The sequence below is a fragment of the Triturus cristatus genome, chromosome 12, assembly GCF_964204655.1.
Source record: "Triturus cristatus chromosome 12, aTriCri1.1, whole genome shotgun sequence".
In the NCBI taxonomy this organism is placed as follows: domain Eukaryota; kingdom Metazoa; phylum Chordata; class Amphibia; order Caudata; family Salamandridae; genus Triturus; species Triturus cristatus.
The window spans coordinates 430,302,066-430,322,719 of record NC_140595.1 but is presented as its reverse complement, the minus strand read 5'-3'; the positions used below and the strand labels follow the sequence as shown (position 1 = coordinate 430,322,719).

Sequence of the window (20,654 nt, the reverse complement as noted above, 5' to 3'; positions counted from 1 at the left end):
ACCAGTATATCAAGCGGCAGGCCCCAGACGTCATCCTCCTACAGGAGGAAACTGGGTACACATGCCAGGCAATGAACAAGGGAGGATATAGATTGGTGGCACACGCAGGCTTCACCACCGGGTCGCGGGGAGTGGGCATACTACTCAAAAACTCGTTCCCCTTCACTGTTCAATCCACATAGTCTGATAAGCGGGGCAGATATATAGGAGTCTCGGGTTTGTGGGAGGGAGGACGACCACATTTGTCTCAGTGTATGTTCCCCCCGGCCTCCAGAGCGACGCATTCAAGGACCTGGGTGCTATACTCTTGTAAATCCCTGAAGGCCTCCTCATTATTGGAGGGGACTTCAACGCAGTGGTGTCTGGAGCGCTTGATCGTCATCCCCCGCGGGACTTTAGACCCGCGCAGAGGTGGTTACCGGACTTCCTCGAGTCCATGGAACTAGTGGACGGATGGAGGACACATAATCCAGAAAGGACCCAATACACCTTTTTGTCTGGAACCCATCGTAGTCTATCACGTATTGATTATATCCTAGTCAAGGCGGCACAGGCATTCAACATCCGGGAGATCCACCATTTAGGCAGAGGCGTTTCAGATCACTAACCGGTCTGGATGAAGGTGGTCCTAGGCCACATGAGTGCTGGGAGGATAGCTCCCATTAATCTGTGGTACCTATATGACCCAGAAACCCAAAAGAAAATAGCCCAAGCCACAGACAACTACTTCCAAGATAACGGGGGGACGGTAGACTCAGCACTAACGTTATGGGAAGCCTACAAATCAGTTATTCGCGGAGAAGCCCTATCCCTGTTCGGGGGCAAGAAAAAAGACAGGCATAAAGATTTAGTGCGAGCAGAAGACGAAATACTTAGAGGGGAAGAAGAATTAGCGCATGCTGTGACACCTGAAAACTCACACCTCCTGAATTTAAAACAGGACGAACTCAAAAGCATAGCAGTGGACAGAGCCACGGCACAGGGTAGAGATACACAGAGCAGAATTTACAAACTTGGAGACAAGGCAGGAAAGCTAATTGCATGGCTGGATAGGAAGGAATGGGCTGCCCGTCTGGTACCTGAATTACGAGACGAGGGCACCGCCCCATAACTGATCCGTAGAAAATACCTGACCAGTTTGCAGACTACTACCAGACGGGTTACCGCACGAATGGGAAGTACACAGACGTAGACAACAACGCTCTGCTCCGTGATATCAGACTCCCCACCCTCTCAGATGAAAATCGTGAGTATCTTGAGTCCTCTTTTACGGACAATGAGGTGGCACAGGCGATACTGGGGGTACATTTGGAGAAGGCATCGGGTCCCAATGGCATACCAATTGAATTGTGCAAACTGAGACCGGACAAGATAGCCCCATACCTCCATTCGATGTTCTTAGATAGCAGAGACAAGGGGATGCTTCCCCTTGATCAAAGGATTGCAAACATCGTGGTCATCCATAAGGAGGGCAAACCCAAAACCAGCTGTGCATCCTATAGGCCAATATCGCTGCTCAACGCAGAACCTAAGATCCTGGCAAAACTATTGGATACGCATTTGATAAAAGTGATTAATACCCTAGTGCACCCCGACCAGTCAGGCTTCATGCCACATTGGAATACCGCCTTACATTTGCTCAGATTACATGGCGTTCTGGGCAGAGCAACAACTATCCTAGAACCTGCCGTATTGGTATCTCTAGACGCCACCATGGCATTCAACATGGTAGAATGACCATATCTTTTTGCTGTGCTTGACAAATTGGGATTCGGTCCCACCTTCAAGAGCTGGGTCCGATTGTTATATTCAAATCGCATGGCTCAAGTTGTCGTAAACAACCGCAAGTCACCAGCTTTCCAACTAAGCTGCGGCACACGCCAGGGGTGTCCCCTATCTCTGCTTCTTTTGCCTTAGCCTTGGAGCCCCTGGCAACTTGGGCCACAGAGATACAGTGATTTTCAGTATGCGTTGGTACCTGGATTGGGAAGATAAGATATCACTATACGCAGACGACGTTTTGCTGTACCTGACCTCCCCGAGAGCCTCTTTAATCTGCCTCCTGGACATCCTCGCAGTGTTTGGGAGATATTCCGGATTCACCATAAACTGGTCCAAGTCCGTGGTTTATGTCCTGCAGGGAGAGCCACCCATCCTTCCGAGGGGCTGCCCGATACAGATAGCGTTGAACGGCTTCCGCTATCTGGGCATATTTATCACATTGAGCTCAGAGCTCCGTTTCGCCCGCAACCTATTGCCACCAATACAGAGATTGAAAAGCGACATCAAACACTGGAAGTCTCTGCCCCTTTCATTATTGGGTAAAGCTGTCCTTTTTAAAATGATGGCATTGCCCCGTTTCCTATACGCCCTCCAGAACTCAATGGATCCAGTTCCCAAATCATATTTTGGAGAAATAGAGAATCTTCAAAGAGACCTCCTATGGGACGGTAGACCCCGAATCGCCCTAACCAAGTTGACCCTCAATTGGTATGACGGGGGCATTAGTCTCCCGGACATTAAAAAGTATTATTGGGCGACCCATTTGGCGGCTATCAACCAGGGGGTATATGGCCGTCCAGACGATCCCGGGTATGCCATGGACAGATGGCTCCTCCCAGGGGGGGAGTACAGCAGAACACTCTATACTAGACCCCGTAAATATCCCCTTACTGGACCGACTGCACACTCAGTCCATGTATGGCACGTGGCAAACAAACAGCTGGGATGAGACCATAAACTCACCCTGGCAACTCCACTGTGGAACTCCTAAAAGCTGGGAAATCTGTGGCAATCCAAGGTCTTTAATAAATGGGACCTTATTGAAATCTCCCAGATCAAAGATCTCTGGGTCAATGACGAAATCCTTCCTTTCGCCTCCCTCCAACAGCAATATCGCCTAGCTGCTACTGAATAATACAGGTATCTTCAAATTCGACATGCCTTGCACACTCACATCACCAGTAAGTCTCCACTTCCGGATGCCTTCCCCTTGAGGATAGACTACTCGATGGCCACCTTCCCGAAAAAAACATCTCTCAGATCTACAAAAAACGAATTAATAATATGGAAGACCCGCTACAATCGCTTAAGGAGAAATGGGTAAGAGACGGCTTAGAACTGGATGAGGAAGACAGGCGAGAGGCAGTCTCCTCACTGAGAGAAGTGGCGGTCTTGAAACAATATGGTGAATTTTGTCGATGATGTTTAATAAAAAGAATAATAATTCTTTTTTTTTTAAAGTCCTATCTCTGGTTCTACTAATCTGGTTTTTGTTTTTTTTCGTGTCATTTTATAAATTAAAATATTCTCTGCTTGTCTAAACTGGTTTCAGAGTTTCCTCATTATGTTTTCACTTCATTGCTCAAGTATTATTGCATAAATACTTTACATGTTTCCTCTTTGTTAAGCTTGACTGCTTTGTGACAGACTACCAGAGAGTTAAGTTTAAGCTTATTTAGTGACTTCAGTGTTTCACCCTGACAAGCATTGTGACTATTATTTGAACTAGGTTCTCATCCCCTCCAAATGATACTCTAATTTCTCACAGTTTTCAGCTCAGAGTATGCTGAGATATCTTGGCTACCTGAATATCAGGGAACTGTAATCTGCATTCAAGAAGTATCGAGGTTTTGTGCAGATTCAATCAATACCTTGTGGTGCTGCCAAATTCAGCCACAATTTGTTCTTTGGACAGGCAAGGCCCATGATGAATTGGGGTAGAAGATGGCTCTGGGCTTAGCCCAAACTGCATATTTACCAGGAAGGCACTACCCTTTTATTGTTTTAATAATCATACCCCTAAGAAGCAAAGCACTCTGAAGAGTGGTTCCAAACATGAAGTCATGTAGTCAAGAGGCAGACCTGTCAACATCACTGGAGAGAACCCAGGAAGCCTGAAAGGAGACAGGGAGTACAAATAAACATGCCCTGAGTTGGGCTTTGGATAATATTGGTGTAACTCATCAGTACATTAAAACTGGCTGCCAGCAGCACCCTCCAGTTCACTCAGGCTCGGTTATTACATTATGTTATGTTACAAGGTTTTATGTAACATATTTGCAATTAGTTTCATGGTTAATGAGGAAAATCCACTCTTGCCTTGAATTGAAAAATGCACTGGTTATGTATATACAAAAATCATCAGGAGCACACTGGTACTCCAATTAAGGTAACAAAAACTGCTCAAGTATTAAAATGGATTGTTCCTTAGTTTGAAAAAATGTTTCTTTAAAGGGCTACATCAATGGAAATGAGAAGTAAGCTTCATGGAAGTGCTTTAAGTTTGCACACTATCTCAGTGAGTCAGGTCAGAAAAATTACTTAATTCAATATCTCTAAGGAACTATTCCTTTACAAAAATCAAAGTGATTATGTATTTAAAGTGGTCTGACCCACGACCAATAGGCAGATTCAGGCAACAGCCAAGCTGCTTACTTCCTGTTTGGCTACTTGATCATCGCTATAAAGGCAAATCATTTGTTCAAAATAGGCAAATACAGGTATAACACTGACACAAAAAAAATCACTAGTCACTCAAGGTAAGTTATATTCAGGAAAATATCACAATGTGCACACAATGTCTACACAACAGGGTATTAGTCAAACCAACCATTCTACATCTTTAATTTATTTATTACCCCTGTGTTTACTAATCAGCAGTGAGAGAAACAAAGAGAGCCTGATCCCTCATTCATGAGTCTAGCTATATATTTGCTCATTGATTTGTGTATATGAGTTGGAAAAAAAGTCTCTGCATGATTAGACAAATATGCAAGTCACAAAATCCTTCTCCAGAACAGCATTTATAAGCGTTGTCCATCAACGGAGAATCCAATAATGCAATTACGCATTGTGAAGTCTAAAACATAAATGGTGAGGTTTTTTGTGACTTGTGTATTAAACGGACTTGTTGCCTAAATCAATGCGCTTTATAAATCTCAGTCTGAGGTTGGTCGGCAGCACCATAGGAAAGTAATCAGCTTTCCCTCACTGTTATTCATTTCAGGGCATCATTGGAAAACTCCCATTGGTATACCATTAATAAACAGACACCTACATTTTTCCATGCTGGTTCACAGTGATGAAGGAGAATCAATAATTCATAATGGGTGGGATCTTCTGAAGGCTGTTAGTTAAGAGTTGATTACTGTCAGATGATGGCCAGAATATCAATGATACTTCTCAATGTAATTAGTGATGCAATGTTAGCCCTGGAAGCCATTTTGTTTCGGGATCTGTGAACAGTTCGAGGAGATTGATCCTGGGCTATCAGCCACCATCTAAGAGATACACACTTATGAAATTACATATCTGTGACAAGGGCCCTTGCATGAATAAACACCTACTGTCTCCTCATTAAATGTTATACTATTAAAAGGTGCTATCAGTCAATTCTGGCATAAACTATGAGTGAAACGTCGAAGATATGAAAAAACAAGGTCTAGATGAAATGTACTTGTTGGCTGTCTCTCACTTGTATTAACATTGAAACTGTGGTTATGACATTGGGGTTGTATGCCCCTTCCAAATTGATTAGTTGGCTCTTTATTGAGCTGAGTCCTTTTCAAGCAATCATATTTCAAGAATTTATTTTTGGAAAGAAAATGGATAAATATTCTCTCACATCAATTTCGGGAGAGCAACGTTTTTTTTGTTTCATTGTCATGTAAGGTCCTCATGACATAAAACATATTTCCATCTTTTCATTTCACAAGAATTGCAGAAAGCCAAAATTACTGTTTTTAGCTTATGGTGATGAAAAAGACTTGATAAAAGTCTCCAGCCTGACCTCTCTCTCATAATACACAGCATATATCCAGTTTCTCCCCCTAGGAAACAGCATTGCAGTGAATGCCATAATGTGTGATCTACAGATTCTTAAATCGGACTGAGGATTTATTTATACCAAATTCACAATGCAGCAACAACACCATTAAATTGGTCAGGTGCACTAGAAGGAATGCAACAGGCCTCATTAAATGTTCGCATTGCTATTAAATATCACATCATCATAGGAAGACTCACAATGATATACCATCAAGAAACAGACACTTCAATCGTATTCACATTAGTTTGTAATTAAATGGGAATCAATACTTCATATTAGGTGGGATCTACTGAAGGCTGCTAGTTCAGAGTTGATCAAGGAATGTGTTTGAGTGCTTGCTAGGTACTAGCCACTGGTGTTAACTCCCTTTTCCAGCATGGATCTAATTGAAGTTTTTTTTAATGACGATGCCGTCCTTAGAGAGGATCATGGGAGTTCCCAGGAAAGGGACGTTGTTTCAAAGTGACCTCAGTTGGGTGGTCACCCCCATTTACATTGTGTGGGACTCTTCTCTGGTAGGCTTGCATTAGAAGTAAGGCCACATACACTGGGCACTGGATGGTAGAACCCCAATGTTAGAGCACTGGGGCACTACCAACCAGTGCCCATTGTATGTGGCCTTACCTCTAATGCAAGCTAAAATTGGCTTCAAACCTGATTGGCACATTTAACTTTGCTATGAGGGTGGAGTATGTGATGTGGAAATGCACCCTTTGCACAGAAAGTTAAATGCCACTTGTGGACTGCAGCATCTATTGTGCCATGCAAATAGTGGAAATGAAAACATAACTTCAGGTCTAGCCTCTAAAGACCAACAGCGGCAGCTTAAACCCGGCTGCCCAGACCTGTCAAATCAAACCTTTGAACAATGGAGAACCTGATTTAAATGTTAAGTAAGTTCCCCCCAAAGCACACCCTGCTGTCCACAAGTTAGGCTGCATCTTATTTAAGAGTGAAACGTATAACATTAGAAATGGCATGTTCCCCCAGTGACTAGGTTCAAAATGACATTGTCACTGGTCAGGCTGTAGTTGGCAATTAGGAAAGTCAAAATACAGATTACACACATTAATCTATGACGCTTGACCTGCACCAACAAAAGATTTCATTCAAAGACTCATTTTTAGGTCGAGCCTACAGCAGCGCATGCGCTGTTGCTCGACTATTGTAAGTGGGATTTAAAAGTGCTTCCCACCGGCATTTGCTGGCCTAATGCTTGCGTTCATGCTCTTGTGAACGTGCAATAACTTTCACTTTGGGCGCTGCTGCGCACGCACCACTCGCGTCTTTGCCGCGCGCCTCCGCCTCTCTCTTCCCTTGCAGCCCCCATCTTTGCATTCCCCGCGACCAATGCTTGTTTTTTTCTGTGACCTGCCATCTAGTGCGTACGCTCAGGTGACGTGAAGCCCGGGTCAGAGAGAGAGTTTCTGCGCGCTGGCTTCAGGCAGGAGCACTTGCGCTTTCATATTTAATTCTGGTCGGCAGAGTTATCGCTTCCATTTCCGGTGTTCAGTAAACAGGGCCGGCGTATGGTATGCAGAACCGCCGCTTTCCGCCTAATCTGTGGCAAACAGTTTCTCTACCCCCTTTCCTGCCGCTCATGATGTGCTTTTTAATGGCCTGTTAACCCCATGTCACACCTGTGAATGGGGTTTAAATGGCATGTTCCGTAACAAAAGAGGGGGGAGATGGGAAGGCATTGTACCGAACAAGGTGTCGGAGAATCTCTGTTCAACTGAAAGCTACCGCCAGAGGCACTGGCTTTTCTTATGGATGTCTCATTTAAATGTACTAGCCCTGCCGCAGCCCACATTTTTTCACCTTGAAGATTCTCTACCAACGGTTTGTTTTTTCTAGGAATACCACTATATTATTTCAAGCGGGAATTAGCCATCCGATGCACAACACTAAAATACCACTCTCCCCTATATATTGAGCGCCCAACGCTTAATAGAAACATAGCTAGCTCCTCTTTACGTCCCAGATGGCTACAATTCAAGCTTTGTAATGTTGGCGAGTTATGCGCGTGTTTTATTCATCCCACCTGGCTATAGCCGGATTTAAACTTCTGAGAAATCCTGGGACCGAATGAAAATGTACTGTCAAATGGTTCGTTCGGGGTTATCAGTGTTTTTATGATGCTGCACTTGCGGTATTTCTTAAATACATTGTTCTTTACAGATTGCTGCCCAAACAAAGCCCCCCTGGGTTAAAGGAAGTGTGAGTTTTAATATCTTCTAGTGCAGTGATACTCAAAGTACGGCCCGGGGGCCACTTGCGGCCCTCTTGACTTTTACATGTGGCCCCCGGTGAACAGTAGCACGAGCTGCTGTTCAATTACTGAGCACTAATATTTAGAAAAAAAATGTTAAATAAACAGGCAAGTATTTATTAACCTGCAAATAAATGCTTGCCTGTTTATTTAACATGTTTTTAGACCTTCTTACACAATTCCTGGCCCACCCAGACCCTCTACCGCCACCCTGCTGGCATCAGTGCGGCCCTCGGTCACACTACAGACCATATTTTGTGGCCCTTCGGCCAATGTTTGTGGGTACCCATGTTCTAGTGCCTGTCCTGTGTTCAAACTGTTTAGCATTCCATGAGTAATAAGGTATATATGTTATGGTTCTTCTCTATTAGTGTGTGCGTAGCAACTTCATGCTCCAAAATGTGATTCCATCATTCCATGAGTCATGATTTTAAAGTTTTAATTTATATTAATAGTGAATCTTGTAAAGATTACATGCTCGATTTAGACTGTCTCAGGGCAGGATCATATAATATGCACCAGTGTCCAACTGGACGCTGTGAATTAAACAAAAACCACCCCAGCCCCGCAGCAAGCGATTTCGGCCAACATCACCTGACCCTTCCTCCCCCACCAAGCACCGCATGAACTGCCCCCAGGAGATTCCATCACCAGTCTAACGCATTAACAGCCACTCACTACCCACACACTGCCATCGTGACACGTAGAAGGGAGGTTAGCAGCACATATCCGGGTATGTCCCGCATAAAGCCCCAATGTTGTAGTGGAATGAGTCTCTTCCTTGTCCAGCAATGGCAAAGGCTGCACACAGGCCTGGAGTCGGGGTTCAACGAGGACCCCAGCTCAGGGCTGCATCTTGTCTGTGGCATTCTTCTCGATGAAAAGAAACAACGAGAAACGCCTTAGATATTTAATTGAAAGCACCCTTTACCACTAGACATGGTACAAATGAACCACCAAGATGCTAATCAGAGGTCAATTTAGTGCCTCATCTAAGGTATTCTTACCGGGTACAGGCAAAGGCGCCAAACTCTCCAATAGGTCTCGCCTTTGGGACCTTATAAGTGTTTAGTCGCACCAAGGATATTGTGCTGCATAACCAAATACTTATAAGGTCCCAAAAGCGAGACCTATTGGCTATGCCAATGCTTGTTTATATTTGGTAAAATTCCAATCTAATGGTAACGTCTGAATTTTATTAGATATATTGGTAATGTAAATTTTATAAAGTTACCTTTTCCCTGACTGAAGCGACTGGAGGCTCATAAGCATGAGCCCTCCTGCAACTACTTAGCCTGTACTTGGCATAAATTAGGTGTGAAAGAGGTCTGAAACTTTCCTACGATTCCTTCTTGTGTAACACTTGGGGTGTTATGCAGAACCACCCAGAAGACTGATTAATCATCTTTCAGAGCACAGGTTTTTGAGTTTTTAGAACTAGATGAGCACTGTCTTGTTTACATGTATGTTAACTTAAACGTCTTTACATTTTTATGTACTCTTAAGCTCTTTTGCTTAAATTACGATATTATCAACATGTTTGGGAATAATTCAGTGTAAAACATATGCCATAAAAGTTGTTGCTTGTAACTATTCATTGTCTACCACTAAGCCATTCCTCTACACATTATATCCTTACAATAGCATTTCTGGAACAATGAGCATCACATAACATGATTCAATTTTTTGCATGGATGTTGTTCATTTAGCTTCTTTTTTTTTTAAAGGACAGATTTATCTCACCTTCTTTGGGAAATTGTTGTCTATGTACCAGTGGAACTGGGCTCCAGTGCATTTTTCACAAGTGACACTGAATGACATGTCTTCGTGGATGTTAACAGGCTTACAGTTTTTCTCACACCTTGAAGAAAGTTTCCACACAATTAATTCATATGGCATATGATAGCATGGACAACATTTGTGGCAAGGCTGTGCTGTTCTTGGAGAAAGTCTAAAGCAACAGTGATACAGCACAACTACAAGGTCCATAATTCAAAGCAAGAATAGAAATAAATAAAGGAATTTGTAAGTATTGAAGAGCACCTTTTAATGATATACTGACCTAATAGTGTGAGTGCCACACACTTTATTTTTTATTTTTTAACAACAAATAATATTGAGAAAGGAAACAATGTTCTAGAGGCAACTGTATTGGAATTAAATTAAGTGAATAAAAAGTCACCTACCTGATTTTTAGTGGCAGACGCTGTTTGGCAGTCACATACAGGCATTGCTCATCATGTCCGTCTTCCTTCCCATTGCTTCTCACTGCAACCTTCAAGGTCACTGCTGCGTTTGGAGGAGGCAAACATTCTGCAGGAATCCTCAGCTCAGGAGAGTTCGGCAGGATGTGATGTTGATCCACACATTCACTCCACCTTGGCCAACAAGACCCTAAAGAGAGATTGTAGATATAATTAAACAATGCCCATTCACAGTAAAGGACACTGGTGGAGGCTTTCACATAAGTGTACACTAACTGACAAGACATGCAAATCAGCAGTATCCAGGGTCAGACAGATCAACAAAAAAAGGAACACATTTTGGTAATCCAATGTGGCTTTCAGTAGACTAAGAACATTGGCAAATGCCATTTTAGCAATGATAATTCAAGGCAACAAACCCCGATAATTCCTAGTTAACTTAAATATAGAGCCAAGTCTGTGCAGATAACAAGAGCTCTAACAAAAACAGTCCGATGTCAGGGGTGAAATATTGGGCAATCCAGGCATATTTTCTCATACCAAATTGAATTGTGCCAATTATTTTATAGTTATTGTTTTGCTAGCAAAAATGCAAATTTATAAATGGTAGAAGATAAGGAAACTTTGGGTAAAAACCAAGAGCTCTGTAGCAATTTTACAGCTGGCATGGAGCACCTTGAGACATTCACATAATATGTGTTTTGTAGACAAAAGCCATACTGATAGATTTTCCTTTCTTCAGTAATCTTGATTGCCCACATGTATTTCAGGATAACGTTGGCGACAGTAATTGCAGTTCCCAAAAGCTATATACAGTATTGAGAAATTATTTTTTTCAATTTTAAAGTGGTATTTGGGAAGGGTCAGGTCTAATCGCTCACACAAAGCCTTGTCCCCTTTTTTACTTGGTGTGTTTGCAAATCTATATATTTTTAGAAGGAATAACAAATGCTGTATTTTTAAGGGGAAGCAACAGGCGCAGCGGTACAGGTAAGAGTGGTGAAGCAGTGGGGGCGGGGGTGAGTCAACAGATGAGGGGATAGGGAAAATAAAATAAATAAATCAATAAAACCACTTACCTTGCACACGCCGCATCGCCGAGTCAGCAAAGCGGTGAGTGCAAGGTAAGCGATTTTATTTATTTATTTCCCCTATCCTGTCGTCTGCCGACTTATCCCCCGCCCCGTCCAGCCCCTGCCTCACCGCTCTTGCCTGTACCGGCCGCTCTTGAGAAGAAATATAGCAACATTTGAAAGTCAGAATTCTATTATTGTGCTAATTTGTCAATTTGTATCTAGTCATTGAAGTTTATGCACAGTTCAAACATGCATTATTGTTCTTATTAGAGAGTTTTAATTTGCTGGAAAATAATGGTTAATTTGGGAATGATTCAGTTAGAATGAATAGGCCTCACCAGGCTGCACTCACATTCACTCAAGAACAGCTGCAGAAAAGTGCATGTTAATTTTAGATGTACAGCATTGCACATGCATGTGTCTTCTTTCTTTATTTTAAAAAATCAACACAAATACAGCCTCTGATATGGTCTTTCTTATTGCAAATGTATAATAATTTGTTCTCATCTCTGGAAGGAAGGATGTGTTTGTGTTACAAGTTCAAGGTCACTTAGCTGAGCTCTGCTGGTAGCCGAATAAGCTATTGTATTCCTGTGTTTCAGAATGTATGATTTAATCACCTTAACTAAATATGTACTGCTTTAACCACTAAGATGCTTAAGGAGGTAGGATTTTTAAGGGTACTGTACGAACAAATATATTTAATGGTTGTCATGAAGGAAACATGTTCAATCCAACGCTCCTACGAAATATGATATTACGAAAAGGGTGTGCTTTCTGTCCTATAATCATTATAAAATGCAAGTTATTTTGGAGGGGAACTAGTTGTTCTGCAGAATCTTTTGGGCTTTAAGAACACTATGGGGCTGATGACGATGGCGGGCGGATCGCCACCGCCGGCCCGGCAGTGGCGATCCGCCCTCCATCATAAAGTGAAAAACCCACCGCCATATTAAGATGGCGGCGGGTATCGCGGCGGACGGAAAGTCTGTCCGCTGCTTTTCCGCCAGTCAGCAATTGTTACGATTGCCGGCCGGGCAGAGCTGGGGCTCACATATGGTGGTGGTGCCTAGCAGGCACCGCCATCCATATTAGGATGCTGGGATTGAAAGGCCTTTCCGCCATGGAAAGGATGACGGGGACTTAAAGTTTTGAAGCAACAATGGCGGAGCTTCTATGCCGCACCTCTTTGCCAATTCCTAAAACTGTAATCGCTGTGCAAACTACCCCTACGCCAGCCGTTTAGTGGCGTCACTGTGCTCCAGATCAAATAGTCATATAACAAATTGGGGGTGCGCAGCTTCAAGAAGTCCACTGAATCAATGAAGGTAGGAAAATAACTTCTTTATTCAATAATTTTTCTCATAAAAAGTCAATTGGTTGTTACTCAATTCAGCCAACGCGTTTCATCCCCATAGCGGGAACTTCTTCAGGGCTGTAAGAGTATAACATAAATACATATAAATAACATATTAATCAACTGGCACAAGAAGACAAAAAGAAACAGAACAAAAACACAAAAACGCAATGCAATATACCATCAACAAACCTAATTCTTCTAAGTGACACACACAATAAAAAACAAGATACATTTTAAAAGACATCTGAAAACAGATAATTTCTAGGAACAATAACCCCATGCAATCCCTATTTCCACAATATACTGCGCTGTGCCTGCCACGTTGTGCATGGAAATGCACAACATGGCATTTCACCATTGCGGCAGGTGCTGCAGCAAGGCGGGAGATCCTGTTACGGCTAGGGTGACGGGCGGACTTAATGATCCCCTATGTTTTGCAGATTTATTTAGATACTTATGATTATGCTAATTATTTTCATTTGATACTTTTTGCATTCTGTAATTATACTACAATTTTCAATAAACCCACAAGGCTATTAACTTTAAAATCTTGTCAAGTGCAGTTTTTATTATTTTCCTTGGATTAAGTTAGTGAGAAACTTAGATAGCCCCATTCCCACTTAATGACCTTTTAATTCTCCTAAATAAAGTGTCAATATTCTAATGTGAGAGAACTATACCCTACATCATGCGCAATTGTGAAAAAGAAAAGAGGGTGCAAAAGTATTGCGAGGCTGAGAATGAGCACACCCCTTTTGGCATCTGATCAATGCATTGATATTTCTTTACAGAGTGGTAAGTGATTATGCATGTATATATGTATGTATATGATATTTCAATAGCATGAACCAAACCAAAAGAAAGCACAGCTCTGTACAAGATCAAAGACAAGCACAAAGTCAAGTGGAAGGAGAGGTAGCTGGGTTGTTGATATTCAATGCATTGTAAAGTAATGCTCTTTAAAGAAGTGTAGTGGTGGTCCTGGTGGATATTGGAATGTTGTTCTAGATCCTGGATATATAGGTGGAAAGGCCTGCTGCCTTATTTTTTTTCTTTTTACACTTCTCAGTCTGCAGTACAATGGTGCACTTGTTTTGGTGTGTGCCAAGAAGCACCAGATACAGTGCTTTGTCTGGGAGAACGTAATGGTGCTGGTTGTGATGGCTTTGTAAATGATGCAGCAGGTTTTGAAAATGATGCAGGCCGGCAAGGGGAGCCAATGGATTTCCATTAGGATGAGTGTGATGTGAACATATTCCTTCAGTACTTAACCCCTTCAGTGCCCATGACGAGATAGTCTCGTCATGGAGCGCGGTTGCGCTGTGCCCATGACGAGACTATCTCGTCATGAACCCCGCCCGCTAATGAAACGCCCGGCACAGGGCGTGGAAAGGGCGGGGCACTGAAGAGGTTAAATCAGACGTGGTTCAGCATGTAGGATGCTCTTAAAGGGTACCACCATGGATTCTGGGGTACATGGAGTAAGGCTCTACCACCATTCAGAAGCAAGAGTACAAGGACTTGATCAACAGTTCTGAAGTTGCTTTCTGGAAGAAATGTTTTCATCTTCTGTAGATGAGAAGGTTGGTACCAGGCCTATTTTGTTTGTGGGGCAATGTGTTCCTTGAGAGTGAGGTTTGTGTCCAAAGTAAATCCAAATGGCAATGATTAGATTTAATATCTCCACTCCAGTCCAAGCAACATTAGGGAAAGTGTTTGACTTGGAGAGACTATGAATAGCATTCCACCTCCTAATTATTTTATTCAAAACATGTAAATACCTATTTCTAAAATACAATAAGTTAAAAATAAGGTTTTAATACATTATTCTTAAAAACAATACAACAATTAATAAATAAATAAGTACTTAATATGACCCATCAAAAATACACAATTATCAATTAATCAATTAAATAATATTAACAATAAAATAAAATATTAAAGCTTCAATAACTTCCTACTCTATTGTTCTACAAAAACAACAAACGACTAATAAAATAAAAATAACTTACAAAAATATTAACAATGAAATATACTGTAAAATTTCAAATATTTAAATAAAACAACATTTGAAAACTACAATTCACACAATTAACAATAAATTGCATAATTCCCAATTACAAATTAATTGCCAGTAACATAAACTAGTTATACTTTCATTACACCCCAAACTATTACCATGCAAGCCCAAGAATCACTACTAAAAACAACATGATTAACAAAAATATTACATTTTAATTAAATATAACACATTAAAAATAACACATTAAGCATAAATACATTAATTAACATTTAAATAATAAAACAATGTACAGTCAGTAAAAGACTTAATCTACAAAAAAAATACAAAAATAATAAAATAAACAATAGTAACAAAAATGTAATAAATTATAATTTAATTTACTTCGCACCCTATTCCCCTACAAACCCATCACTCGCTACCACATTATAAATTACTAATTTAATTTAATAAAATACATGAAATAAATTAAACATTTTAATTGACAAACTATACTTTGCAAAATTAATGACAATTATACTAACACCGTCAATTAATATTTTAACATTTTTTTTTAATGTAATCAAAGACATGTTTAATACTATAAATATATATTATCATCATCATCATTAGTCTTTATTCGATTTAAGAAAAAATCATAAAAGACACAAACATAAATCCAAACAAAACATGTAAAATCCATTAAAACTTTGAAAACCATCAATAAATATGTTAAAAAATTTTTTTTAAAAAGCATTAAACAAGTCAAGATAACAATCAAAATTAATAATACATGATTAATAAACCCCCAACAACAACAGAGTTATGGAGAATCAGTTGATGAAATTTCATACTGTGTTGCAACAATTTGGGCTGGATGGAGGGGATGTTTCTGGTGTTTACCACAGGCTTGCGCCCTTAGGGTCCATGCCCAGCCCAAAAATTTAGCTATAGGTATAGAAACAGTTGGCGAAGTGCTAGTGCATAAGATTCTTAAGGCAACAGCACTGCTCCTGGTGCCCAAATTTCTACACAGAGGTGACAACCACACTCGTCTAGGAGTGACTAATACTGGGCAAACAAACAGGAAATGAGCAATAGATTCTGTCTGTAACCCACAAGCAGGGCAAATTTCCTCTCGAAGACTAGACCACCTGCCTGTAAGAGATTTGAGTGGTAATCAACCTGCTCTAAGCTGGAAGTAGAGTTTCCTGTCTCTGGGTTTCGTGATCAAATCCCAATATAGCTCAAGGACGGGCGTGGTCTTCACCTCTAGGTAGCGACCAGTCATCCCATTGGAATTTGCTCCACTCCATACCTGGTGGTCAACTCGTTCCCAATAAATAGCTTTTATAGTTTTCTTTGAGGGAAACTGTGCAGTTGCTGGGTGGCTCCATAACCCCACCATGCCCAAAACTGTCAAGTTCTGGCGGAGTTGCCTCAGCCAGTCAATCTTGTGAAACACGTCTAAATCTATGACATCCATAAGCCCTTTGGCATACAGGGAGATCTCGGGAGTAGTCCAGAGCCTTCACCAGTATAAAATCGGGCGAAGTCTGGCAATGTCCACGATGGCCTTCCTACCTAGCTCATACCTTACTGGAACCATAGGGGAGCTCTGGGGGAGGCCTGTTATACTACGGAGGAATGAATTTTCGGCTGAAGTTAAAGGAACCAGCCGGTTGAACCCCCATAGTTCTGCCCCATACAGAGGTGAACCTAGAGCCTTTGCCTCATAAACTTGGAGCACAGGTTTTATGGGCTTGGTAAAAGATGTTTTGTGCTCTCTAGTTAATGTTCCCGAGATTTGCCTAAGCTTCTGGGCGGCTACCTCTATATGCTTGTCCCATTTGTTGCTACTGGTTATGTGTATGCCCAAATAAACAAAATTAGAGACCATTTCTATTGGTTGCCCATCCAAAAAGAACTTTCTCCCTCCAAAGCTTGGATGCGGGTTAAAAGCCATGAGTTTCGTCTTGGCCACGTTTACCTCCAAACCATGACCAAGGCAAAAATCCTCAAAGACTAATAAAGCTCTTTGTAAGCCACTTGGGGTTTTTGATACGATTAGCGTATCATCCGCAAACATTAATATCGGAGTAGTAACTCCAGCAAGCTTTGGAGCATCGGTGGTGGCACTAAGCATAGATTGAGCTATCCCATTAATGTATAAGGAAAAAAGCGTGAGAGCCATGGTGCAGCCTTGCCTCACACCCCGTTCAACCGGGAACTCTGGGGTGACTTCACCCGCTCCTCCCCACTGGATTTTATCAAAATTAGCCTCATGGAGCCTCTTTATCAAGGTCAAAATTTCTGCGGGGAGCCCTAATTTTCCAAGGACTGCCCACAGCCGATGGCGAGGCACAAGGTCAAAGGCAGCTCTCAGGTCCACAAAGGCTACATAGAGACTGCCTTTCCCCAGAGTAACTACTTTCCAGTGGAGTTGCACGAAACGGAAAACCTGGTCCAATGTGCTGGTTGATTTTCGAAAACCAGCTTGGAAGGGAGACAGAATCATGTTATCTTCAGCCCACACCAAAAGCTGGTTCAGTATCATCCTCCCTATGATCTTCTGGATTGTATCAATCAGGCTGATTGGCCTGTAATTCCCAGGGAGGGTTCTGTCACCCTTCTTAAACACGGGAATTATGACAGCCCCCCCCCCAGGATTTAGGAACTGGGGCGCCTACAGCAATAGCATTTGCCAATAAGGTGATATATTTACTCCAGGACTTTTTGTTGTGGAGGAAGAGATCAGATGGAATCCCATCAAGTCCTGGAGCACGCCCAGCTGCTACGGATCCCAAAGCCATTAGGGCATCTTTGGTACTGAAAGGGCCGCTAGAGAAAAAAACAAGGGATTTCTCCCATGTGGGGTTTGTCTGAGGGTCACATGCATATTGGGGTCTGAAATAGTTTACCCATTCTTCTTGTGAAACATGGTTTAAGGGTCTATCAGGTAACCCACCCCTGCCCCACTTAATGATATTCCAGAATAATCGTGTGTCCCTAGCATCACTAGCATCCTTTAGGTCAGACCAGTAGAGTTCATCCCAATTCTTTTTAGCCAGACCTATGCATTTTTTATATAGTTGGCGGGCTTCCCTTACGTAATCAATACTGCCACTGGAAAGGGCTGTGACAAGATTAGTTCTGGCTCTCTTGCAATCATCATCATACCAGCGTAGATGCTTTGGGGGGGTCTTTTACCTTTCCTAGCTGCTTTAAGGAAAAACCGACGTAATCCCTCGAAGAATGTTTCGTGGAGACCAGTGATTGGCGAAATACCTGGGTCTGTATTCCTGCAACTCTCGATCTCCAGTATGACTTTACCCAGCAGATTGTCAATGCTATCAATTGCCTTTTCGTTAGACTTAACCACACTCCACTTAAGCCTACGCATTTCGTTAGAGGGGAATACTTCAGGTGGCATAGTTTTGACCCTCCCCGGCGCTGCCTGATGACAAGATTGGCAGGCGCCCGGGTGAGGGAGAGATGGGAATTGAAGTTCTCGGTCACTCCGCCGTTCCCCTCACGGCACCACTAACACCGCAAACACCAGGGCAGAAGTCCGGGAATGAAGCGCCTTTCCCCTCACGGCTGGCAAAGCGAAGGGCACCTTCAGGTATGAGCTGCAAAGCGTCCCACGCTGCGGGTCTCGTCCCGGAGTTTTGACCCTCCCCGGCGCTGCCTGATGACAAGATTGGCAGGCGCCCGGTTGAGGGAGAGATGGGAATTGAAGTTCTCGCTCACTCCGCCGTTCCCCTCACGGCACCACTAACACCGCAAACACCAGGGCAGAAGTTCGGGAATGAAGCGCTGTTCCCCTCACGGCTGGCAAATCGAAGGGCACCTTCAGGTATGAGCTGGAAAGCGTCCCGCGCTGCAGGTCTCATCCCGGAGTTTTGACCCACCCTGGCGCTGCCTGATGACAAGATTGGCAGGCGCCCGGGTGAGAGAGAGATGGGAATTGAAGTTCTCGCTCACTCCGCCGTTCCCCTCACGGCACCACTAACACCGCAAACACCAGGGCAGAAGTTCGGGAATGAAGCGCCGTTCCCCTCACGGCTGGCAAAGCGAAGGGCACCTTCAGGTATGAGCTGCAAAGTATATATTAAATAAAACAATATTATTTAAAAACAATATTACTTACCTAAAAACATATACTCTTGACAAAGATATTCTGTCACAAGATTTTTTTGTACTAACAAGATTCTTGACAATATTTAGGTATCACAATATTAAAAGCTCAAAATCTTGCCCAAAAACCTTTCTGATATGGGTGAGGAAGCAGCAATCTCAGGCCACTTCCCCTCACAAAACTCACGAAAAATAATTTGCCTTCTGCTGGTCCCTGAGCAGTGTTGAGGTAATGCGCTAGAGGATTCACGACCTGTAGAGTATTTTTAAGACGGTTCTCTCAGCATCTACACTACAGCACATGATGGCCACAGATGTTATATGTCTTGTCACCTCAGAGCAGGAGAGTAGTAGTAAAGTCACTGAAATGTTGTTATGTTATGTGTGCTTTTATAGTGATCTGATCACCTGTGAGAGTAGCCAGGTGTGTCGCAGGTAGGTAAAGGGACTCCCAGAGTCATGCTTGAATAGCCACATCTTCAGCCTCTCTGCGGAATTCAAGAAGAGATGACGAGGCTCTGATGTGTTGTGGAAGGCCATTCCATGCTTTAGGAGTAATGTAGAAGAAGAAGCGGCCTCCTGATCTGCTTTTGTGTCCGTAGAGACAAGTGCCAGTGAGAGTTCAGCTGAGCGGAGCTGACTGGAAGGTAGGTGGAAGTGCATGCACTTGTTCAGGTAGGCAGGGCCTGTGTTTTATAATGCTTTGTGAGTGTGGGTGTGGAGTTTGAATTGTGCGTGTTTGTGTATTGGGGACCAGTGGAGTTCCCTGAGGTGTGGTGTGATGAGGGCACGGCGTGGGAGGTTGGGGATTATTCTGGCTGCTGCATTTTGAATGGTTTGGAATATGTTCAGGAGTTTTTTGTTGATTTCTGCATATAGTGTGTTGCAGCAGTCTAATCTACTAGTGATGAGGGCTGGGGTGAGTGTATTTCTGGTGCTGTTTGGTAGCCACTTGAGAGCTGGGGGGGGGGGTGAGTGTCCTAGGACTGTCAGCCACCAGGCAGAGTTCCACTGTAAAATCTCCTTTCTGAAAATCCTTACTTCACACTTGTCTGTGCTGAGTTTAAAGCAGTTGGACTTCATGCAGGTGGCCACTTCAGTCATGCAGGTGGAAAGGTTCATTTTTGCTCTGAGCGTCTTGTCCGAGAGGGACAGAATCAGTTGTGTGCCATTTGCGTATGTAGGTATGTTGATGCCACGTGTTCTTATGACAACGGCCAGTGAGGTCATCTAGATGTTGAAGAGTGTCTCGCTGATAAAAGATCCCTGGGAGACTCTGATGATGAGATTCCTGGATTCCAACATGTACGGAGCATGCAAACTGTCTTAGTTCTTCTGGTAAGGAAGGACTAAATCGAGTTGAGGGTGAGTCCTTAGATGCCAGTCTTGTGCACCATCTGATCAGGGTGGAGTGAGAGACTATGTTGAATGCCGCTGAGAAGTCGAACAGGATGAGGGCTTCAGTTTCTTCTCGGTCGAGGATCATCTGGTTGTTATCTGTAGCTGTGATAAGGGCAGTGTTGGTACTGTGGTTACATCAGAAGCCTGACTGTATGGAGTCTAAGAGCTGGTGTTCGGCGAGGTGATCTACCAGGTGCCTGTTGATGGCTTTCTCAATGACCTTCACTGAGTACGGTAGGAGGGATATCAGACGGACGTTTGCGAGCTGGGTCTGATTTACAGAAGGTTTCTTTAGGAGTGCATGGACAGCTGCATGATTCCAGGCATCCAGGAAGGTGGCATTTGACGATGGAGGTGTTAAAGATTCTTTTG

The 20,654-nt window shown here is 42.8% G+C and overlaps 1 protein-coding gene across 1 annotated transcript in view; it reads right to left on the bottom strand.

The window, feature by feature from the left end:
• The window catches only part of LOC146776065 (polycystin-1-like protein 2), an 865,077-nt gene that overhangs the window by 535,512 nt on the left and 308,911 nt on the right, over window positions 1-20,654 (bottom strand). The window contains exons 11-12 of the mRNA XM_085637447.1: window positions 10,289-10,496; window positions 9,846-9,963 (exon numbers count right to left, since the gene is read on the bottom strand). Of these exons, the coding sequence (XP_085493573.1) occupies window positions 9,846-9,963; window positions 10,289-10,496 (326 nt within the window). The remainder of the gene's footprint in view (window positions 1-9,845; window positions 9,964-10,288; window positions 10,497-20,654) is intronic.